At 38.0% G+C, this 9726-nt stretch overlaps 1 protein-coding gene across 3 annotated transcripts in view; it reads left to right on the top strand.

Moving 5' to 3' along the window:
- Positions 1-63: 63 nt before the first annotated feature.
- Positions 64-9726, top strand: part of Sclt1 (sodium channel and clathrin linker 1) — a 113944-nt gene continuing 104281 nt past the window's right edge. Inside the window, exons 1-2 of one of the 3 annotated variants that reach the window (XM_021196294.1) lie at positions 64-585; positions 7861-7928. In XM_021196294.1, coding sequence (XP_021051953.1) covers positions 552-585; positions 7861-7928 — 102 coding nt within the window. In that variant the 5' untranslated portion in view covers positions 64-551. Of the gene's footprint in view, positions 586-7860; positions 7933-9726 lie in introns of those variants that run through there. The other 2 variants (XR_003843709.1, XM_029537884.1) reach the window with 2 other exon arrangements.

The following is a 9726-nucleotide window of genomic DNA, read 5'->3' as shown; positions in this document are numbered from 1 at the left end:
CGCCCGAGACAGCGCGGTGACGCACGCCGACGCACGCGTGATGACGGGCGCGGCGTCACCGTCTCCAAGGAACGGTCTGGGGCACCGCTTTCAAAGTCGCAGGGCGGGCCGAGTGGACTCCGCGGCGGCTCCTGCTTCCCCGCGGTCCTGGCGTCGCCCCTCAGCTGGCGGGGACGCTGCCGCCCGGCCAGGCGCGTCGCAGGTTCATCCTCCCGCGCGGTCTGACGGGAACTCGGCGCCCTCCGGCCGCGCGCCGCGCCGCCCCGCGGCCCTTCTCGGCCGGTGAGCGCGGAACGGAGTCTGAGGCGCGTCGCCTGGGTTCGGCGGAGCGGCGGGCCGGGCTGCGCCGCCGCGTGAGTGGGATGCTGATGCCTTCGCGCCAGGGCTCGGCTGCCCCTGCGACCCCTTAGCTTTTTGTTTGCCCTCACAGCGGGAGGCTGCTTTTTTTGTTGTTCGTTTGCTTGCTTGTTTAAGAAATACCTTCTCCCCCCCACCCCACCCCCCGCGAGGAATCGATAAAGGTGATGAAAACTCCAAACTAAAATATCGAAATGGCCACAGAAATCGACTTACTCAGAGACCAAAGTAAGCGCGCTCTGTTCCCTGATGGAAAATTCATCTGTAAGGTGCAATGTCGCTATCGTTGACCTACTAACGTGTTGTGAATGCTGGTCTGGTCCCAGCGTGAGAAATGTTAAAAACTTAAAAAAGAAGTGCTCTGCACAAAATGCTTGGTGATGTACATGAGACTATGTATATATGTACTTAACGAGGCCGAACCGCCAGTAAATACTTGTAGGCTATTCCTTAAGCGTGCATAGGAGTCAGCTAGGCACGAAATAGATTTGTAATGCAATGCGGCTCTTGGGCTCGAAGAAACTCGAGGGCTCATGGCCAGGAAGAGTTTCTAAGCCTACAGCTTAGGACCTCCAGGCATTGCTCTGATCGTTAGTTTAAAAGATGTTGACCTATGTTTCATTACGTGCCAGGTGCTATACATGTAGCTGATGTAAGGATGAGATGGAGAGATTCTTGTTCTCCAAGCATGTAGTTGGTGGAAGGAGATACCAAAAATACATGGAAGCAACAGCAACTGTTGACTCGTTTGCATCAGATTCCAAGTAGTTGATGGAATTATTGAGCAAACAGTGAAATATAAAGAATAGCATCTAACATGGAGCTAAACAAATACTGACTATTATGCAGTTATTAAACTACTTCCAGAGGAGATCCCATTTGGACAGAATCTTGACGTATCAATATGTGTTTACCGGTAAGAAAGGTTTCAGTGTCCAAATTATTGGCAACATTGAAGGAATTGGTAGTATGCTTTGTTTAAAAACAAGACAGTTGCCTTGAACACCTCATAGAGGTTTATAGAGGAGTACAGTTCATTAGCTGCAGTTGTAATCGTAGGTAAGAAGTGACCTAAGGAGGATGTAGAGATTGAAGGCTGAAAGATTTGAAAGAAAGAGAGTAAGTAACTCAGGAATTTTCTTGAGCACCAGGGAAAGTTGGGGAAACATGCTGAACTCTATTGAGTTCATAAACCAGAAGTTAAGGACATATTCTCTAGATTTGTTTCTGTACATATATTGCCTAACTTAACATTTTACAAGTTGATCTTGGGCAAAATTCTTAGCTTCTCTGTGCCTCTGGTTAATACATGTTAAATGCTCCCCCCACACACACACACAATTTATAGTGTTGTGGGATATATGCATACATATGTATGTATGTATGTATGTATGTGTATATGTTGTATGTGTGTGTGTTATTACAACTATAGCATTATTTCTTAAGCAAATGAGTAGGAAAAACCTCCCTCTATAAAGATGAATAGATCACAGTCTGAGTGATCTGCGTGAATGAGTTTTGATTGGTGGTGAGATACCTGAATTTTAGAAGATGAGTTTTAGAAAAATAAAGTAACCGTAATTCTTAAATAAAAATTGAATCCCAAATATGAGCACCCAAGTAAGAGAATTTATTTGACTGAAAACTGAATTGTAAGTCAGTAAAACACAAGTAAGAGTGGAAGAAGAGATTCCCACATAGAAGCAGCAGAGCCTCCAGGCCTTGAAAGGTATGTATTCAGGAAATGCAAGCATGCAATTTTAAGGTTTGTATGAAGAGCTAAGAATGAGTGTTAAGAATCTGTGAGCTTTTTCTGTTACTAGACCTTGCATGCTAGTTAAAGATGGGGGTTGTCCCACTAGCCATACCACCTACCATTGTTGAGATAAAGATGACTGTCCATCCTCCCATTTGCCTCTCGTTCTCTACACTGATTGATTGTTCATTTGTTTAAGAATATGTCTTCATGTCTTCAAGGTACAGGAGGATTTCCTTCGTAGATTTGACTTTTATTAAAAGAAAATGATACGTTAATAAACTTGAGTATTGCATGATACCACCAATGTCTCCAACATTTACAGAAGCAGCTGGTAATGCGTTTGCATATTTATGTGTGTTTATAACATAAATTTAAAAAAGAAAACAAGTGTCATGGCAAAGTGAAACATTCTTGTAATATATACAATTCAAGTCCAGAAATGGGAGTGGCTAGAACCTCAAAAAATTTATAATCACTCCCTCTTCCTCAAAGATAGAGAAAGATAATCACTATCTTTAATTTTATACCTTAATTTAGTTTTTTCAATATTTTAGTTTTAAAAAGTAGTATCATGAACCATTTATTCTTCTGTGATATTTATGATACTTTGAAAATTTATCCCTATCAGATATAGATAGGATTAATTCATTTTAATTGCTAGACATACTTGACAGTTTTAAAATTAATCACATATCTATTATTATGACGATATCTGAGTTAGTCCGAGCTAGTGGATCACTGTTACTTCTTTTGGTCATGGTTCTTATGCCTGGCTAGTTGATTATGGTGCCAAGAATTGTGTTCACCTTTAATTGTAGTTTGGTGATTTTAAACTCCCATCAGCAATGTATAGGAGTTCAGCTTGTTCCACCAGTTCTCTTAGTAGCAGGCATGTGTGCTTCTGGAGGCCAGAGGATGCCTCTGATGGTGTCCTCAGGCTTTGGGCATTGTTTTCTTAACTTACTTACCTACCTATCTTCCTTCCTTCCTTCCTTCCTTCCTTCCTTCCTTCCTTCCTTCCTTCCTTCCTTCCTTCCAACATATCCTATGATTGGGCTAGAATTTGCCAAACAGGCTAGGCTGATTGGCTAGGAAACCCCAGGGACCCCCACCCCTCCACCTCCCCAACACTAAAATTAACAAGACTGCTTCACCATAGTCTGCTTTTTATACATGGACTCAGGGAATTGAATTCAAGTCTTCGAACCTAAAAAGTAAGAACTTACCAACTGAGCCATCTCCCCAGACCCTATTTTCACCAGTATTGAATTTCAATTTGTAATCATTTTAATTTATCCTTTCCCCTATGTCTACTGAGCATGAGCTTCTTTTCTGTTAATTAGTTTTGCAAGAATAAGTGGTGGCTCAGGCCTTTAATCCCAGCACTTGGGAGGCAGAGGCAGGTAGATTTCTGAGTTCGAGGCCAGCCTGGTCTACAGAGTACCAGGAGTGCCAGGGCTACAGAGAAACCGTGTCTCAAAATAAACAAATGGATGAATACTTTTTGTATACTGAACCATTTTCTATTTCTCAACTGATTCAAAGTTCTTTGTTTTGGATATACTATCATTGACAGTTGTAGTACTTGGAAATATTCGTTTATAGTTTGTGTTTTTACTTTCTTACAGTTTTGTTTGTATGAGCATACCTTTTTAATTATACTGTTCATTTTGTTGGTATTTACTTTAAATGTCATTTAAATTGTTTTCATATTTGCTGTGATAGGACACCATGACCAAGGCAGCTTAGAGAAGAAATGGTATATGGGAGTTTATGATTTCAGGTTATAACCATCAGTGTGATGGCAAGCAGGCAGGCAGGCAGGCATGGTAGTGGAGTAGTAGCTGAGAGTGCACATCTTTATCCCCAGCCAGGAGACACAGAGAGGGCTAACTGGGATTGACTCTTTGAAACCTCAGAGCTCACTCCACTGACACCTTCTCCAACAAGGCTGCACCTTTTCATCCTTCCCAAACAGAGCCTGTGGGGGCCTTTTTTTGTTTTGGTTTTGGTTTTGGTTTTGGTTTTTTTTCGAGACAGGGTTTCTCTGTATAGCCCTTTGCTGTCCTGGAACTCACTCTGTAGACCAGGCTGGCTTCTGCCTCTCAAGTGCTGGAATCAAAGGCGTGCACCACCAAGCCCGGCTGTGGAGGCCATTTGCATTCAAACTACCAAAAATGTTTACTTCTTTTTGTGCTTGAATTTAAAAAGTCTTATTCTATCCTAAGGTTATAGAAGTATTTCTTGATTCTCTAATGCAAATTTACTATTTTATATTTACATTTCCAGTTCACTTGGAAATGGTTTTTATGAATGATATTAAATTATTTTCCTTAGTAATCTGCTTGACCTAGATCCACAAATTAAAAGATTACCCTTTCTAGATCTACCTCTACAGTTCTGGAGTGCCCTTTCAATCATCACTCATTAACATGTATATGTGTGTATTATGTTTCTAAATTCTAAATACCTTTTAATTGGCAAATTTTGTTTAGTCCTAATATGTTTTGACTCTTAAATGCTTCTCAGAGGCCATATGATAAAAGTTTACTCTCATTTAATGATGCTATAGGGAAGTGGTGGAAATTCTAGAAGGTAGGGTCTAATGAGAGGAGCTAGCTGCCTCTGAATTTCCTTAAGAAGGATGTATTTTGTTCCTAACCTCTGACTCTTTCTCTCTGCTTCCTGACCACCACTGATCACTCTACTGTACCCCAGTCCCTGCTTGATCACTCTCTATATCCCAACCCCTGCTAGGATATATGCCATTCTGTTTTACCCCGGGCCTATAATGATTGAGCCAAGCAACCATGAGTCAAAAAAGCTTTTCTCTGTCAAGGTATGTTTCTGGGAATTTTATCATAAGAGTGGAACACTAACTTTTTCTTTTATCACTAATATGCTAGGTAAATTATAACCTTATAATGCATTCTGTTATCTGATAGAGCTAGCTTGATCCTCTTGTTCTTTTTGTAAAATTGTCTTTCTTATTCCATTTCCTTTCAGGATCAATCTTTCAGTTTCTATAGCAATATTTTTAAGTATAGATTGGAATTTTATTAGATATGTAGGGAAAACTGTCTTTAGGAGACAGACTTCTTTATTCTGTGTTCTCTTTTTCCTTCTTTAGGTCTTGCATTTCTACTGATTATTTATCAAATACAAAGTATTTTTGTATAGGGATTTTATATTCCTTTTCTTTTGATGATACTAGAAAGTACTATCTTTTGTTATGTAAAACTCTTGTGTTATCGATGTATACAACTGTGATTAATTTTTGCATTTTGGCCTTGTAATTAACTATTAATTTACTTCTCATTTTAAGAGTCTTTGTTCTTTGGAATAGTTACGATGCACGCAGATGAGCTTGTTCTTCCTTTGAACGTTTCTACTCTTGTTTATTTCACTGCCACAGTACCACATTAACTTGGACTTCCACTAGAGTGTTGTATAAATTTCATGAGAATTTATTCTTGTGTTAACCACAAGGAAAAGATTTTTAACATTTTTCCGGTTAGGTGTGATGTTTACAGTGTTTTCTGTTGTGTTGTTGTTTTGCTTTTTGTAAGCATCCATTTTATTAAGATCCTTCAAGTTGTATTTGTTACATGTTTGTTAAAAATAAAATATGAAATGATTATACTTTTAATCCTCTTGTTTGTGAGTTTATTTGCTAGGTTCATTTCAATTATTTCCTTCATGTGACTTTTGAGTTTATATTGCTGTTCTTCGAACTTTTTGTAATAGATTTGATTCTTCAGCCCCTTTTTTCCTTTTTTAAGGTTTATTTATTTCATGTATGTGAGTCATATATGTCGCTATCTTAAGACATACCAAAAGAAGGAATCAGATCCTTGTTACAGATGGTTCTAAGCCACCACATGGTTGTTGGGAATTGAACTCAGGACCTCTAAAAGAGCATCCATCTCTACCCCTCCTCTTTTTTTTTTTTTTTTCCTAATATAGATTGAGCATACCTAATTTGAAAACCCAAATTCCAAAATACTCTATAATCTGAAGCCTTTGAGTGCTGATGTGATTGCAGACTTTTGTGGTAATATGAATCTAGGATTTCTAGATTTAAAGTACTCAGCAAAAATCTATACAATATTTTTAAAATAAGAAAAATTCCTGAATTTGAAGAATAAATTCTATTCATTTAATTCTAGATTAAAGCTATAAAGCTTTCCTACTATTATGTTATGGCACATAAGATTTAAACTATTGTTCTGTTCAAAATACCTATTTTTTTGTAATTCTTCCTGAGACCCAACGGTTATATAAAAGCAAGTTTTTTGTTTTTCAATTTTCATATATTTCAAGTCTCTTCCTATTGACTGCTTTCTGTTTTGGTTATTGACATGGAGGGGTTTTGTTTGTTATGTTTTGTCTTATTTCTTTGAAAGTTGTTGAGCTTTGTTCTGTTACTGTAAATCTTGAAAGATTGAGTATTTGTTAGGTAATATGTATGTTTTTCTTTTTCATTTTTTTTTAATTTTCTTTAATTCAAATTATATATATATATATATATGGGTGGGTATCTTGCCAACATAAATGTTTATGCATCACATGCTAATGGATACCAAAAGGGAATGTTAGATTCCCTGAGACTGATGGTACAGTTGTGAGCTACCATGTGAGTGCTGTGATTTGCTAGTGCTATATCTGCTGAGCCATTTCTCTAGCTTTTCTTAAATTTTTCATTTGTGTGTGTGTGTGTGTGTGCGCGCGTGCGCGCGCGCGCGGACGCACATGCATTACTACATACATTAGAGTACATGCAGAAGCCAGAGTTCAACATGAGGGTGTGGTTTGGTCCTTCTGCTGTGTTAGTTCTAGAGATTGAACTCTTGTCCTGGGGCATGACAGGTACCTTTTATATGCTGGGCCATCTTGCTTTCCTTGTTTCTTTTCTGATGTGAATACAGATGTGGTAAGTCAGTGAGACACTCAGCTTTATTCTGGGCCATCTTTTTTACGGCCTCATGGCACTCCTGTTGAAATGAGATTCTGTGTCCTACAATTTGTCCGCAGTATAGCATGGGTAGTCTTTTCTGCTGACTTTAAGAATTCTAAAGCATTGTGTACAGCTGAGTGCTTCCTCTGGTTCTAGCACGCAGAAGACAAGACAGGAAGATTCTAGTGGGTCAGGCCAGCCTGGGTTACATGTCAGTTCTAGGTCAGTCTGAATGATCCCTTGTCTTCAAAAGAGAAGGAAGGAAGGAAGAAAGGAAGAATATGGTGCATATCTTCCCAATTCTTTCATCGAAGAAGTGAAAACAAAAAGATAATGGGGAATGTTTCTACTTCAAATTTAGGAAATAAGAAAGATTAGTTCTTTGTAGCTATCCTGTGTTTGTTTGATTTGGGAGTCAGTATTTATCTTATTTTTTGTTTTCTTTTTTGGTTTTTCTCGTGACAGGGTTTCTCTGTGTAGCTCTGGTTGTCCTGGAATTTACTCTGTAGACCAGGCCGGCCTTGAACTCAGAAATCCACCTGCCTCTGCCTCCCAAGTGCTGGGATTAAAGGTGTGTGCCACCACTGCACAGCATTATTTAACTTTTGAATATAAAAAAAATCCTAATTTTCCATTCTAAAATGATGTGCTAAAATTAATGATTCATCTTATGAGAAGCAATCATACAGACTATAAATCTTTCATTGGATAAATCAAATAGTAGCTGCTATTTTTAAAGTTTTATAAAATAAGACTGTTACTCATATTGGTTTTCTTTTTGTTTCAGAAGATAAACTGAATGATATTCTTAGGCAGCATCAAATCGAACATATTTTCAGAGACCCAACTATGCAGGTACGTGGAATGATTTAAGTATAAAAAACTAGATTGAAATTTGATTGTAAATATATCTACACCCTTATGAATTATTGGTTACGGTCAGTACAAATCCTCAATATAAATTCTACTTAGAATTATTCACATTTTTAGTTGCCTATAACCTTTGAAATTTTGCTTATACCTTTGATTCTTGTAAGGGAAAATTTGGTTTTGCTCTCTAAAATTAAGCTCTTTGTCTATAGAAATTGCTTTAATATTTTCTTAGTGACAGTGTCTTTTGCCTTACAGAAGCTTTGCAATTTTATGAGGTTCCATTTGTCAATTCATTATCTTACAGCACAAGCCATTGCTGTTCTGTTCAGGAATTTTTCCCCTGTGCCCATATTTTCAAGGCTTTTCCCCACTTTCTCCTCTATAAGTCTCTGATTTTATGTGGAGTTCCTTGATCCACTTAGACTTGAGCTTTGTACAAGGAGATAAGAATGGATCAGTTTGCATTCTTCTACTCACTGGAGCACAGCAGAAATTGGCATCTTGCCCTTGAATCTTAAGAACTGTGAAGAACTCCTTTCTTCACATAGTATTCAACCTCTGAAATTCTATTGTAGAAATGGAAATGGACTAATAGAACCATGCGTTGTTGGTGGGAGTTTATAAATTCTATAGCCATTCCGGAAAATCATTCAGTAACTTAAACAGAAAACATGAAATTGATATTAGACTCAGCATTTGTACTCCTGAACATCTACACATGCATGCAGACATTTACAAGTGTTCATAACAGCTTTACTCATAATACAGATACCTTTTGTAGGAAAGTGGTCAAGTAAGAAGCACTTGTGTTCTATGTATTTGTAATATTATAATACACTATTGTTGGACAGTAGAAGGTGATGAAGTTGGCTGAGTGTGAAGGCTTAAACCTGTAATCCAACACTCAGAAAGCTGAGTTAGAGGATCTTGTGATTTTTGGGACTAGCCTAGGCTACACAGTGAAATGTGCTCCTAAAACATCCAAGATATTCTACTGAAGGTTAAAACAAAAACAAAAACAAAAAAAACAACAACAACAAAAAACCCCAAGCAATTATATTCATGTTAATGGCACTAAAATGAAAAGAAAATGTATATATAAAACTTACTAGTGGTTGCCTAGACCTAAGAATAAGGAAGCGTAGTGGAAAGGTAGTATGACTAAAAGGAGTGCTGAATGATCCTTGGCTCATGAAAACTTTGTTCTGGCATTGTACTGCAGAAGGTCGCCATGCTACAATGCTGTGACAATTTGCATATTCAGATATTTTCTTGAATGAATAATATATGGTAAGGTGCTCCCCCATGGCGATGGGCAGCAGCAATGAGCCCAGACTCTCAGCCAGCTATATAATCACAAGTGTGAACACACTCTTCAGGTTCTATGTTGTTCAGCCACCATGTTTTATAAGGCAGTATGTTAAATGCATTTTGAGCTTACATCATTCTCAACCTCAGATGGGACTGTCATCCATCTTAAATTAAGGCTCATCTGTATGTTACATTGTGGCTTCACAAAATGTTTGCATTGGGGAAAGTTGCCCAAAACTTCCTGTCATTATTTTTCTACAGTTTCATGTGATTCTACAGTCATCTCAAAAACAAACAAACAAAAAGATTAATACTTTTTAAACTCATACATTAGAACTGAAACAGCATTTGGAAGGAAATGTACTCTCCTATTTGCATGCATTTAATGTACAAAATGAAGAGCAAGAGCAGATTAAATTCAAAGAAAGGAAGTAAAACTTAAGTAATGAGCTGCCAATGTAAAAAACCA

This window comes from Mus pahari, chromosome 4 (genome assembly GCF_900095145.1).
Source record: "Mus pahari chromosome 4, PAHARI_EIJ_v1.1, whole genome shotgun sequence".
Lineage (NCBI taxonomy): Eukaryota > Metazoa > Chordata > Mammalia > Rodentia > Muridae > Mus > Mus pahari.
This window is presented reverse-complemented; position numbering and strand designations above follow the sequence as displayed.